This window comes from Zingiber officinale, chromosome 6B (assembly GCF_018446385.1).
Source record: "Zingiber officinale cultivar Zhangliang chromosome 6B, Zo_v1.1, whole genome shotgun sequence".
Taxonomy (NCBI): Eukaryota; Viridiplantae; Streptophyta; class Magnoliopsida; order Zingiberales; family Zingiberaceae; genus Zingiber; species Zingiber officinale.
This window is the reverse complement of record NC_055996.1, coordinates 97,477,723-97,492,995: the sequence shown is the minus strand read 5'-3', so window position 1 is coordinate 97,492,995 and position 15,273 is coordinate 97,477,723. Positions and strand designations below refer to the sequence as shown.

The 15,273-nt window shown below is 35.2% G+C and overlaps 1 protein-coding gene across 3 annotated transcripts; it reads right to left on the bottom strand.

The window, feature by feature from the left end:
* Positions 1-489: 489 nt before the first annotated feature.
* Positions 490-4,876, bottom strand: LOC121988351 (probable glucan 1,3-beta-glucosidase A). Of its 3 annotated transcripts, XM_042541719.1 has the most exons (11): positions 4,775-4,876; positions 4,442-4,597; positions 4,243-4,352; positions 4,024-4,143; positions 3,394-3,576; positions 3,108-3,266; positions 2,728-2,897; positions 2,387-2,539; positions 1,148-1,500; positions 780-959; positions 493-678 (listed from the first exon to the last, which is right to left on the bottom strand). In XM_042541719.1, the coding sequence occupies exons 2-11, from the start codon at positions 4,503-4,505 to the stop codon at positions 599-601; spliced, it is 1,572 nt and encodes a 523-aa protein (XP_042397653.1). In that variant the 5' UTR covers positions 4,506-4,597; positions 4,775-4,876; the 3' UTR covers positions 493-598. The 3 variants fall into 3 exon arrangements, with proteins under 3 accessions (XP_042397654.1, XP_042397653.1, XP_042397652.1); XM_042541718.1 differs by lacking the exon at positions 4,775-4,876 and having other exon boundaries at positions 494-678; positions 4,442-4,717; XM_042541720.1 differs by lacking the exons at positions 4,442-4,597; positions 4,775-4,876 and having other exon boundaries at positions 490-678; positions 3,394-3,589.
* Between the last annotated feature and the right edge of the window lie 10,397 nt (positions 4,877-15,273).

Here is a 15,273-nt window from a genome sequence, read left to right as displayed (position 1 = left end):
CCAGCCTCCCAAATTCACACCCCTGACTTTTTCCGACAACCCGTCAGCTAGACAAACCCCAATCAGAATGAGCGAGCGATCAGCAGAGCAGAGAGCTGGATCAATCTACAACACCAGGCAGAGAGACAATGAGCATACCTGATGAACGCGACGTATGGGACAGGAGAAGCAAAACCATCAGGGAACAAGATGCGAGCATGCTGCGGTGAATGATCCCCATCGCGGCCAACGTCTGGAAGTTTAGCAAAGTCATGCAAAGATATACCATTTTAAGGTGCGAATGTATCGAGTGCAAAGACTTGTAGTTGTATTTTTTTAAAAAAAAAAAATTTAGCTAGTAAATGGTATCCATCCCTTTCGGAGGACGATCCACCGTTGCACCATAGCTCGGGGGACGACTTCTTGTTGTATTATGGATAGTGCATGTATGTGTCAAACACGTCTCGATTGTGACCAATGCAACCATCCAAGCATTGCTCTAGGCAATTATCCACTAGTCTAATTAAATACAAAAAAATGCTTTTTTCTTTATTATGTTAAAAGAATATTGAATTATATTCTATTACAGACTTAATTACAAGCTTTCAACTTGTTGTAGTCATGCTATTTGCATTAGTATGACCGCACATGCCAACCAACACAACAGGAGAAGTTCTGGCTTTCTAATCGATGAGCTTCCTGCAAAATGAGGTTACAGTAGTTGGTTTTTGTGTTCGAGGAAGGGGAAGATAGATGATGTCTATAATAATCATAATTGAGCATGATGATCTGTGTAGTACCGAGCAGAAGATATCGGTTGTTGATATTCCATTCGAAGTCCCAATGCATTCGAGCATTCTTCAGTGTCCAGTAGGACCAACCGAAAGAAGCATCACCATAAGCTTCTAACTGAGCCATACCAAACATCTGATATTCCGATCTTGAGGCGTTTGCCACCTTCCACTCGTTAACCCACTCACCTGTATCGTGTAATTCATGTCAGTAAAGTAATGCACATCGAACAACTAGTAATCACAGATTCAGGACAATGCCTAGGTAGACAATTAGTTTAAGATTGGGTTTCATCGTTTGTTATCTCATTTGACTCTTCGCATGAGAGTAATGCAAAGATATTAGTGTGGTCGAAAAGCTAAAAGAACAAACTTACCGATAAAGATGAGAGGCCCGTTTGCGCTGTTTAATTCTTGCACTTGCGGAACTCTCTTCTCATATATGAATTTGATATTTTCAGAAACATTCATGTTATCAAAATACGGATCGAAGAGATTGTAGTAGTGCAAGTCCACAACAACATTTGAAGTTCCAATATTTGCTTGGTAAAGCTCTGCTGGGTCTGCATTTCCTATTCTTTGACATACTATAACATAAACAGAAGTTGAGTAGCTCCGAACAATTTGGTATCCCCTTGTATAATACGAAACTAGAATGTCTAAGGGGACTAATGTCGCAGAAGGCTCATTTAGGAGTTCAATCCCTAATAGGGCAGAGTGATTTGCATACCTGTAAATGAAATGAAAATCATTGAATTGTATTGAACGGAAAATGTTGTTTTTATAATGTTCCATAACAATCTATACTCTACTTCTTTGGCACCTCACTGGCACAAAGATGCATTGGTTGTTCACTATCTTATTGGTATACGACAAACAAGAACTTTGATCCAGCTGTAACTAACAAATGCAAGTGGAAATTTTTAAACTTGATTGAGGATTATGTAGGACTTGCTAATAACTTAATTCCAAATAGTCGAGAGTAGAAATAGTGAAAATTACACTTCTATCTAAGAAGAAGTAAATCTTTAGCTAAGAACAAACATGGACAATGAAGATATCAAACATAAAATATGTTAAACTGAACATCTTCATACAATGCCATTGGAAACAAATGCTAACTGAGTTCACGATTTTCACTACCTTTTCTGGTTTTGGCATGAAGTCAAAATTAGCACATTTGATTTCGATTTTAGCAATTTTACCTATATTGTGTTTACTTGGATTGAAATAAGAGAGAAAAGAAAAAAATTACGTAAAATAATTGATTTTTCTTGTTTATTTGGAGGGAAATAGAGAAGAATGAATTCGATTTCTTCTATTTATATTTCCAACAAAATCAGACAAAAATAACAGAATTGAAATTTACCCATCCCATAAACACATATAAGCATGGCACAGTATATCTCTCCTTTTTAAGTATTGAGTATAAGACCTCATGAGGATGAAACCTCGAGTTCATAATCTAGATCGAGATGTTATCAATCAAGTTTCATCCTAAAGAATAAGGATCACACAAAAATAAGACCAGATCTATTGAACAAGAGCTTTGGCAATCATAAACAAAGTTTATGTACACAATTTGTCAGACGTGGTAACAATAGAATAGCTTTTACCTCGCTGCTAAGAAGTCAATGACATCTAGTGTTTGTGAGACATGGTCTGGTGTTGGCCAACTGATCGAACCATCTCTACTGGCACTATGTTCCATACCATTCTGTGAACCAGGAGCAGCATGGAGATCAATGATGCACTTCAGACTATGGATCCTGCATCAAACAAACCGAATTTCAAAATTTGAAGAATTTGCAAACAAATGGAATTAGACCAAAAGTTTTTCCCTACATGTTGCAAACAACATTCTAATAAACACAAATAACATTTCCAATGCTCTTTAAATGAATTTTAGCCTAATACCCTTCTCGAAAGAACAATAAGCTAACAAATAGAAACATACTCTGCCCATGCGAATGCTCTATCCAATGCTGCCAAGGATCCTCCAATAAAAGGAGCAGGTGGGTCAGGATCATATGCAATCCACCATCCAACAGGAATTCTAACAGTATTGATACCATGTTGTGATAGGAAAGCAAAATCTTGAGACGAAACAAAGTTGCTTCTGTGATCCTGAACAAATATAAATCGATACCATGTCTAAGTCAAAACAGTATTGCTTACCATGCAATAGGTAGAAGATTGACCCAAGTGATAAGAAGCATCCTACATCACCAATCAACATTATGGAATAGATTTCTAGTGGCTATGGTATTTATTGTGATAAAGATGAGAATAAAGAGTAACAATTCATGCGATATATCAAACAGTAAGTTCACTAACCATCAGGATCTCTTCAGCTTTGTCATGTCCATATCCATTAGCAAGCTGGAAATCTCCATGCAAGTGGTTGTAAACAATAGTCATTTCGAATGTTGCGCCATTATCATCCCAACCTGGCTCCCCTTGATAATTCGCCATGAGAGCACTATCTTCTGTTACCTATTTTGAAATTCTACGAATTTGAGATGTAGCACTTGGCTTTTCTTAAATGTTTCTAATGCAAAATGCCTTGAAAATTATGCTGGCATAGTGACATAAACAGACAGGGCCTTAATAGAAATAATACCTTTATGTAGTTTCCATTCGAAAGTCTAATGTGAATCCTTGTGTCGTTCTTTTCGATATAAAATGGTTCATTCTCTGATGGTGAATTTGCAGCAGCAGAAACCGGACCCCCGCCATTGTTTGATGTTAGAAATTGACCTCCAAAACATCTGAACTGAAATTCCCACTCAGATACTCGCCACAACTGGCATAAGAAGCTTCAATCAGAATAGTTATCATGTTAGGACAAACATTGGAACTACCGATGAACAATTTGGCCAAACTATTACCATGAAACAGTTAAGATGTTCCTTGAAGAAGAAGAAAAGAAAGATAATTTAAAAACTAAAAGCAATAACAGTAATAATAAGAGATTAAGTGTAAATTTGTCATTGATACTTTTTGACACTATTTACCAGATGAGCAACAAGCAGTGGCATATATCTTCTTCTTTTTAATTTGTTAGATACTTAATCCGAACTTGTTTTAGGTGTTAGAAGAACTTAGAATATGAAACATAAAAATAGAAAACGATGTGCCTCGCAATCCCTGCCTGGGTATACATATTATGTTCACCACATATCTAATGTCAAATCTTCAAGAATCAATCAAAGCCAAATGAACAATTATTGATCCATTATTCATACTAGACCTTGAAGGTCTCCCAAGCTGATGCCACATCTCTGTCCACAGTCACGTTTCCACCACCTCCATCAACAGCACTGACATACTTCTGCAGCAGCACCGATTTGAGCTGCACTTCAGTTCCATCCTGAATACGATTTCAGCCATAAGAATCACCACCCAAACGAATCCAATTAGAAGTAGCAATAGATGGAAATTAAGAGACGGTAGTACTGCAGAAACGCACAAGCATGTCCCGGTTGGGAATTCCGTCGAACAGGGAAGGCCTGATCCAACCCTCCACCACGAGCCAGCCTCCCAAATTCACACCCCTAACTTTTTCCGACAATCCGTCGGCTAGAAAAAACCCCCATCAGAATAAGCGCGAGAGCAGAGCAGAGAGCTGGATCAAACTACAACACCAGGCAGGAAGACAATGAGCATACCTGATGAATGCGACGACTGGGACAGGAGAAGCAAAACCATCAGGGAACAGTGGATGATCCCCATCTCGGCGAGCAAAGGCCTGGGATGGTTGGAGGCAGAGGCGCTCTTAAAGAAGATTCCTTGGAGCCCATCGCCATGGGAGATGGCTGTGAAGACTGGGAAGGAAGGTGGAGGAGGAATCTCAGTGACAGAGTATACCTTCCTTACGATAGAGTTTATGCAAAGCAGAGCTCGTTTTATCAATTATTATACAATTCATTGATCATCATGCGGCTCGTAGTGATCGTGTTCTTAATTGTATTGAATTCAAACTAATTTGCTAAAATTTTTACCGGATCTTTGTCTGGATTCAGCCGACTTGTAAGGAAACTAAGAATCTAACGTGCATGAGAAATTCTTTAACCTCTGTTATCTTTCACTGCGCATGATTAATCTGTCTCTGCCTCAAGTTTCACTCAAGAACAGTAAGATACTTTTATTTCTGTATGGAAAAATTTAAACAAATGAAAATAAAAAACTATTGAAATTATTTAACATATTGGCCTTTGTTATTGAAACTATTTTCAACATCTAAAACTTCATAGAATAATTTTCTCTGTCTTTTGGTCAACTCAAAAAAGTAAAGTGACTTAGAATAGAATCTTATTGGCTTTTCTTTAAGTGGATCTTTCTATTGGTCGGGCTGCCCATGTTTAGAACATGTCAACTAGAAAAGTCAACACAGACAAAGTATGAAGTTGACAGGTTTAGGTCAATCTAAAACATATTCTTCACGTAGTCGACAATTCCTCTCCTTCAAGCTCTTCAAAGCCAAGGATCACCATTTCAACATCTAAAATCATTTCTAAGAATTTGAATAATCTTTCCTTCATTCTCTTATCTATATCAATTTTGTTTTTGCTAGACTTTTGTTAATAAACTTGTCTAAACTAATTTTCATGATTTTCTTATTATTTTTTAAAATATTGTAGCTATTATGCATGATTTATTCATTGGTCTTTTATATTTTGTATTTTTACTCAATGTCATCCACATGCATGTCAACATTAATCTTCATCATCCGTGATAAATTCCATCCTCATTTTGTTTCTAATTGATCGAAAGGCAATTCAACATCCTTCGTCATCATCTAAACCTCTTAAACTCATGGCGACTAGGAGCACTTCTTTTAGCCCTCCCCCTCCAATTATCATCGCAAGTCCATTAAATTTCGACTCCAAAATTTCATACGATAACATCTAATATCTCAACCATTGTACCACCCTTGAAGGACCAACTTTATAACATTCAAGCATGCATATTGTGTATTATGTTTATTGCATGAGTTTCTTCAACAACCTTACGCTTGTAACTAAGAAAATTTTATTACTTCTATTGTCCAAAGTATTTTTATCGGAAATTTCTCTATACATCATGAATTGAGTTTAGTGATTCTTGAATTGCAAATACGTTTAATTACACAAGATCTGATAGAGTTTATTTTTGAGATTTCATTCTCTTTGATAAATTTTTGCACTTATAAATCTAAAAATCTTGATGCTTTTCTCCATTTTGGAAAGTATCGCATTTAAATGACAAACTATATATAGAGTAGGAGATCTCTAAACCATCTTAAATTTTCGTTTCCTTATCTCTTAATGAAACATCTGGTAATATAAAATTTCCTTATCTTATAACCAAATGACTTCATTTCTCACTCAGATCTAATTATGTCATATTTTATTTGCCCCCATGGGCAGGGTCATAGTTAAGTCCTCCAATAATACATCGGGGATTTAAAGTTTGAAATTTAGCTACAGCGTATTATTGAATTTTTTTTTTTATTTAATGGGTTGTAGGCCTAGAAATATTGTCGGTCAAGATGAGCTTCCATGAGATCAAATCGGTCATCCCAGATTTAATATTATCTGACCTGATTAATTATTTTTTTAATATTTTATCATACTTAACTTGTTGCATTGTTAAAGTCAAAATCATTTTTTTACTTAATTAAAGTTTTCTTATTGCAATTACATACTTTTTATTACAAGTTATTCTTTTCCTTGCATATACTTAAGAAAAAAGGTTCTTTTCTACAAAGTTAAATATATGACGATTCACCTTGTCTTTAATCTATCAACATTAACTTTCTCTTTTGACTTAACAAGAAATTTAATCAAATGACTAATATGTTTAAAAGTTCATATTGAGAGGGTTACACCTTCTCATTTTTTTTTACTTTTAGTTATGAGGTGTGGATTTCTTTATCTCCACTAGAGACATAAAAGTGCACATCCATGAAGACCTAGGAGAAGCTTCGTCATTTAAAGATTATGTATCATCTAAATTAACAAAAAAAAAAAAAAAGGGCTTTCTTCATTTTTTTTTTCTTTCTCATCCTTGGTTTTTTTCTTTTCTTTCTTTAACTCAAGATATTTATTCTTATAGTGCCATGGCACTATAACTTTAGGGTTTTCTTTATTACCTTTCTTCTTTTTGCCTCTTTGAGAACATTCATTTTGAGCCTCATTTTTTGTCATGCTTTCAATATTCGTATGGTTAATTCAAGTGCTTATTCTTTTGAATTGTCTTTTTCGCAAAGCGTGGCAATTTCTATCATGATCATCATCACTATCATAAAGTAACAATAGTTGTTGATTTGAAGAATTATAATCATGATGAACAAGTTGTTGAACCATCTTTTTATAAGTTATTTTCTTTACTTCATTTTTCTTGCTTTTTTCTAAGTGAAATTGGAGCTTCCCTGTAATTCTATAGTATATAATATCTCTAAGTTTTCATTCGGATAAATATTTCAAAAATGATTAGAATCTCAACGTATACAAGACACTAGTCGTTAGTAAGGAAAAGATCCCGAGCACAAATCAAAATCTAAATATTGATTATGTTATTTGATATTAGTTGTCTAAAAGAGATCTAATCCAATTGATTATTCTCAGAGTAAATTGACTAACTTTCAAGGATTATATATTTAAACAAACTGATTCACTAGTCAACTAATAAAGAACTAACCATTTAAATCCTATAAATAAGCAAATTTAATTCTAAATTAATACTTTTAATCTGTTAATAAAAAATTAAGAGACTAAAATTGATATTAAAAAAATATATAATCTTAGTCTAATCCTTAAGCAACCCATGTGAAAAAGGGGGCATTTAGATTCCTGACATAAATATTTCTTTTCAACTTTAGCTTGAAAATATAATATATTTTTAAAAGTATTATTCATATTATATTAAAATGAAAATCTAATATTATAGCCATTCAAATGTAAATATCAAATGCTAATCCATTTTTAAATTTCCCTTATTATTATTATTCTGTTGTATTTTGTAATTTTAAACTTTTTCCTTATTTTCATATTTAAGTTTTGTTATTTTATAATATTATTAACTGAACTAACCAATGTTAAAAGAACAACAATGATGTCATGTCATACCAAGAACATAACGATGATGCCACGAATACACCAGCCATAACTCAAGACAAAGGCTGACATTGAGCGTGTCTTAGAATAAGAAAAATTGATAGACGCACACTGGATTAGGATTGCAAATGAGTCGAGTTGAGTGGAGTTTTGAAATATTTAAATTTATTTGATAAGATAAGTTAATTAAGTTGAATCGAGTTTAAAATGAATTAAATTTTTGAAATAATTGTTTAAGTTTTACATGATTTATTTTTTTATGAGTTTGAGTTTGTTTGAACCTTGAACTTAGTTCATTTAGATATTATTGAGCTATCAATATAAATTTAGTTTGAGCTTGGTTTGTTAAGATATTATCGAGCTCTCAATTCAAGATTGTTTGATTGTTTGAAAATTTTAATTATTTAATTGGTTATTGGACTTGATAATTTAAACTTATTTATTTATTTTATTTTATTTTATTATTTATTTAGCATATTGAAAAGAGTTTTATTAATGAATATGTTGTTAGAGTCGAAATATGCTTGGGGGGTGAATAGCTTGTCGCGCTTTGACTGCTTGTTCTGTGATGATGATTTGTAGCGAATAGTCTTCACGACAAGATCACAATGCTAACAATAGGATTTATTTGGTATCCACCTTAAGAAGAGATAACTAATCCAAGGATCCACACGCGACACACACTCCACTAATCAAAATACTCCTTCTCGGTAACTACCGAAGGTGGAGAAGCCTTGTACAAACTCTTAATACAAGAAGAAAGAAAAGGAAAGTAAATACAAGTAAAATCTTACAAGATTTACAACATTAAACTCTAACCCTAGCTTCTTCTTCTTGTGTGGAACGCCTCTTGATCTTGGAAGTGCAACAACACTTTGCTCCAAGAAAGCTTCAAGAACTGGCGTGAATCTCTAAGAGTGATCGCTGGAAGTGGAGTGGAAGAACTGCGGAGAAAGACACTCGCCAACGGCTTTATCCTGCGCAACGGTCGCCTCCCAATCGATCAGCTGATCGATTGGGGAGGCTGAATTGATCGGCTAATCATTTCAGCCTTCTTCTGTGCTCTCTGGAAAACGCCTGAATCGATCGATCGATTCAGGCTTTCTCACGATCGCGCGAGAAAAATCAGCCCCCCAATCGATTGGAGATGCCCAATCGATCGGCTGATCGATTGGAGATGCCCAATCGATCGGTTGATCGATTGGGAAGCGTTCTGTGTCTGTGACAAAGACTCCCAATCGATCGATCGATTGGGTCGATGTTTGTCGCAGCACAGTACCAATCGATCGGCTGATCGATTGAACCACTATTCAATCGATCGGTTGATCGATTTGTCTCCCCTTGACTTCCTTAAACCAAGTCTAGGGTCCCCAAATCCAATATCCGGTTAACTGTGACTGTTGAAATCTCATGCCTAGCATTCGGTCAATCTTAATCTGTTAGGACTCCTTCACCAAGTGTCCGGTCAATCCTTTTGATCCACTTGGACTTTTCTCCTCGTGCCAAGTGTCTAGTCAACCTTGACCCACTTGGACTTACCGTCTCGTGCCAAGTGTCTGGTCCTCCATGATCCACTTGGACTTCCACCAGATGTCCAGTCACCCTTGACCAATCTGAATTTCCTCGTGACAATTATCCGGTCAATCCTTTAACCTACTTGGACTTTCCAACACTAGGTGTTCCGTCAACCTTGACCCACCTGGATTTCCGCGTGTCTAGCTTCACTCACCAGGACTTTCACCTAGTTTCACTCACTAGGATTTTTCTTTGTCTGATTTTACTCACCAAGACTTTCACACTGCTCCGCTTCACTTACCGGGACTTTCCATCGACCTGGTTTCACTCACCAAGACTTTCACCTAACTTCACTCACTAGGATTTTCCTTTGCCTGACTTCACTCACCAGGACTTTCACACTGCCAGACTTCACTTACCGGGACTTTCACTTGGCTTCACTCACCAGGACTTTCCAACTGTCTAACCTCCAGTTAGGATTTTCTCAATCAAGTATTCAGTCAACCTTGACCTACTTGACTCTTTTTCACACCAAACTGGTCAAACCCTGACCAGAGAGGAATTGCACCAGCAATCTCCCCAATTGGATGATTGCACCTGCAATCTCCACATATTGTCAAACATTGAAACACAAACATCAAGACTCAGGCTTGAGCCAACTCAAGCCTAGTCAACCTGGTCAACCTTGACTCAAGGGATATTGCATCAACAATCTCCTCCTTTTTAATGTTTGGCAATACCTTTTATTGGTTGCTACTCGGAAAACCTAACGGTTCCATTGTACAAAATTTTTGTACAAAGGTCTGAACCTTTTCCTAGCTACCATGTGTTCTTTTAAATTAAACTTGGATCGCCTGCGGAACTTAACACGTTTGATCCTAAGTTTAATTTATTTGTTCTTTTAGGTTTAGACTTGAATCGTCTGCGGAACTTAACACGTTCGATCCAAATCACCTAGGTCACGAAGATAATTAAATATCTATTTCCAAAATCGGCTTCTAGTACTGCATGGCGAGACACTTGGCCTTCTTGGATATGGGAGCAACCACCACCGACTAGACAAAGCCTTTTAAGGAAATTAAATATTTAACCTTCCCATAGTAACCCTAGGTTAACCGCTAAGAACAATCAAATCATAAGGAAAAGAAAAAACAAAAGAACACAACTTCGAAAACTAATTCGAAAAACTAGAATCGCATGCCTCTTGTATTTGCTATTTTTGCAAAGAAACAAAACTAACATGATGCGGAAAACAATTATTAATTATACCTTTCTTTGTGAATAATGACCTCTTGATCTTCTACCGTATTCCTCTTCTAATCTCGGACGTTGTGTGGACAATGATCTTCTGAGACGAGAACCACCTAGCACCTTCTTCTCCTTCCTTCAAGTTTCGGCCAAGCACAAAACTTCCAAAGGATGAAGAACCTTTTCCACCAACCAAGCTCCAAGGGATGCAAGCTTTCTCTCCTTCTTCTCCAAGCTAAGATCCGGCCACCACTTGATCTCCAAGAAAGATGAGAAGTTCGGCCACACCAAGGAGAGGAGAGAATTTGAAGAAGTCGGCCACACCAAGGAAGAAAAGAGGGAGAAAATAGAATAGAGGTTGTGTCCCTTGAAGGCACCCAAACCCCCTCTTTTATAATCCTCAGCCTTGGCAAATAAGGAAATTTAGTTACAATAAAATTTCCTTAACTTTCCTTGACATGAACTAATTAGGAAGAATTAAATAAAATTCCCTAATAGCCCATGTCATGGCCGACCACTTCATGGAAGAGCAAATAAGGCAATTTTAAATCAACCAATTAAAATTCCTTATTTGTTTCCAGAAATTTTAAAAATAAAATTTCTCTTTAAAATCCCTTTATGGTTGGAAAAAATTCTATAATTTTATTTTTTTCAACATGTGGATAATTTATAAAGAAGAAAAATAAAATATCCTTTTAATCTACCAATAAGGAAAGAGATTTAATCTCTTTTCTTAATATTTTATAGAAACTTATAAAAGAGATATTTTAATTTTTTAATCTCTCTTTTAAATTATATCTTCCACATAAGAAAATTTTAAAATTAAAATTCTTTTCTATTTTATTAGGGCTGGCCACCTAGGCTTAGGTTCAAGCTAGGGTCGGCCACCCATGTACCAAGGCTTGGTCCCCAAGCTAGCTTGGCCGACCCCTATAACATGGGTATGAAGGTGGGTATAGGTGGGTATAGTACTCTATAACTAAGAGGCTACGATAGGGACCGAGAGGAGGAATTAGTTTTGGTCTCCCGATAAAATTAAGCATTCCGTGTTCGCTCCGAACACACAACTTAATTTTATCAATAATAATATATTCCACTAGAGAACTATTATTGAACTACCGCACCAATCCCAAATTACATTTCTGGGCTCCTTCTTATTATGAGTGTGTTAGTCTCCCTGTGTTTAAGATAATGAATGTCCATTAATTAAATGAGTTACTGACAACTCACTTAATTAATATCTTAGTCCAAGAGTAGTACCACTCAACCTTATTATCATGTCGGACTAAGTCCACCTGCAGGGTTTAACATGACAATCCTTATGAGCTCCTCTTGGGGACATTCTCAACCTAGATTTCTAGGACACAGTTTCCTTTTATAATCAACAACACACACTATAAGTGATATCATTTCCCAACTTATCGAGCTTATTGATTTATCAAACTAAATCTCACCCATTGATAAATTAAAGAAATAAATATCAAATATATGTGCTTGTTATTATATTAGGATTAAGAGCACACACTTCCATAATAACTGAGGTCTTTGTTCCTTTATAAAGTCAGTATAAAAGAAACGACCTCTAATGGTCCTACTCAATATACTCTAAGTGTACTAGTGTAATTATATAGTTAAGATAAACTAATACCTAATTACACTACAACCTTCCAATGGTTTGCTCATTTCCATCTTGGTCGTGAGCTACTGTTTATAATTTATAAGATACTGATAACATTATCTTCTGTATGTGACACCACATACTATGTTATCTACAATATAAATTAATTGAACAACTATAAATAAATGTAGATAATTTGACCAAATGTGATTCTTTATTCAAAATAAATGTCTACAAAAGCTTAGGCTTTCAGTATACACTCTAACACCTTTAAGTTAGGCTAATCCATAATCTCAACTTCTTCCTCATGCCAAAGCATGAATGAGAGTTTCCTTCATTCTCTCCCTTTCTTAGAGGGCAAACTCTATCTTAAGATAATGAAAGCATAGTACATATCCTGCATTCTCCCCTTAGCTTCCCTATAGGGACAAAGGCCTAACTTAAACTCTACATTCTTCCCCTATTGGCACACATCAAAAACTCTTCCCCTGAAGAGTTACCCAACATTGTTCACAACCTCACATGTTGTTCACAACACCACAATGAAGGTCTCATACCCTTCATTATATCATATGTTCATCCATGAGCATTAACCTTTTCACAAACACAATGAAGGTCTCATACCCTTCATTGTATACAATGCTCGCCCTTGAGTATACACAACTAAACAATGAAGATATTCACTCTCCATTGTGTTTAAATGCTCAACCTTGAGCATTTACGCTAAGGAAGGTTAACCACCTTCCAAGGTGTGTGAAAAATTAATTTTCATGTCCTTAAAGAGTAACTCCCCCTAAAGACATGCTCGTAACTTCTGTCATTGCACCAACAATGACTTGAAATCCCTAAATCTTTAGGAAACCCAAATTTAGAAGTTTTGAAGTTCAAAATTAAATATTGAAACCAAACCTCAACCTAAAAATTAAACGTAGTCTGCCCTAACCAATCCATTCTTGCTTTCAGCATGAAAACTCTCCCTAAATGTGTACAAAAGTATTCCAAGGAGTTAGGAATGGTTATCTAGACTAAAAATGACTTAAAGTGATTAAATCAAACATTTATAGTCGAAAATAGCCTTCTCAATCGATTGAAGTTAGGACTCAATCGATTGAAGTTAGGACTCAATCGATTGAAACCATTTCAACCGATCACCTGATCGATTCCGCGAGCTTTTGTTCGCGGAAATTACCTCTGAATTGATCCACTAATCGATCCAGGCAGGTTAAATCGATTGGCTGATCGATCCAACAAGGCTCTGCTTATGAAGAAACGCAGCTCAATCGATCGGCTGATCGATTGGGTTTTTGAAATTCTGAAATCAAATTTCAACCGAATTTCAGAAATACCCTAAAAATTCTACAAAATTCTAAAAATCATGAAAACTCTTATAGGCACTATTTAGGATATGTACTATCATGAAAAAATAGTTTTCTAAGAAAATACATCTTATTTTCAAAGATTGACACAAAATTAGAAAACTTGTAAAAACTTCAATGTTTCTTCCAAGTTTGTGTGTAACTTTTCAATGATGATTACTATCAAAAGATAGTTTTCACCAAGGTTTTCCAAAGTATATTTAAAATATTTTTCAAAATCAATTTCCAACCATGTTCTTTGGGCTCAATGCACATGACTTGTACATTAGCTTTCCCAATGATTAGAATACACATAACTATGTGTTTTGATAAAATCAAGACTCAAATAGATGCATTAAATCAACATCCTGAGTCTTTTTTATCATCCTAACATCTCACTTGTATCTAATGTATATTAAAATATATACAAGTCACCTTATGGTCCTTTGTGAGATATAGATTTGGTTTTGCCCTAAACTAGGGATCATGCACATCTATCTAGGCATTTTAGAGATTATGAACATCCACCTAGGACGTCACTTGTTAGTAAATGTCATTGTCCTTAATTTTAAGAAAATTAAAATAATGCATGATGGGTTATGACATACATCAAAAAGAAGTAATTTTCAAAAGAATTATACTATTGCTATATGATGTATGTATGACATACCATGGTATTTTTGTATTTTTCATAATAAAAATGAATGCACACATGAAGTCATGGCATATGATGGGCAAACAATTATGGCAAATTAGTGTAAATAAAATATACCTAGATTACCTATCTAAGTATTCTTAAACCTAAGCTAACTTAAAATTAAATCCTAAATTGCCCACTTTTTATCAAGAAAATGTCAAACTCCCAATTTTGACATTTCTTTTATTTTTCTTAATTTTTGTCAATTTAAATTAAGCATAATTCCTCAAGGTTTGGCACATTTTACTCTTACAAGAGTAAACATCTTAAATTAAGGCCTAAATTTTGCCCTTAACTCCTTAAGAAAATACCAAAAACTCAACTTAACATTTCTTTTACTCTTGATTTTTTGTGCTAATTACATTAAATTTCTCAAATTATGACACATTTTACTCTTACAAAGAGTAAATCAATAATCCACTTCATTTTGAAAGGTTAATAATAACCTTAAAAATGCTCTCCGAATGTCAACTTCATCGAGGTTGGATTAACTATCCTTCCAATTAGAATTGACACTCTCTAACCCATCTAAGGGGTAGAGAAAATGCTCCTAGGAATCCAAAACCTATTGGTGCTCGTTGGATACTCTAGGTACTCACTAGAAATAACCTTCCTAATGACTTTCCTAGGCTTCTTAGAAGCCTTGGTCACCTCCTTTAGTCAACTCTAGGGATTGCTTCCCTTGTGACCTTCTTAGTGACTTTCTTAGACTTCTTAGAAGTCTTAGTCACATTTGTCGTTTAAAGATACTTCTAGGGATAACTTCCCTTGTATCCTTGACTTGACCCCTACACCTAAAGTTGGTTCTATAGCTATATAGAACCCTATGGTAAAAAGTCACATCCTTCTTAGCCTTAGATTTGTATCCCAAACCTCTATGGCCATTGGATGACTTATGTACTCCTAGACATAGGTTATGCTCATTTTGTCCTTTTTAGATATTTTTCATCCTTTTTAGGGTCTTTTCCAT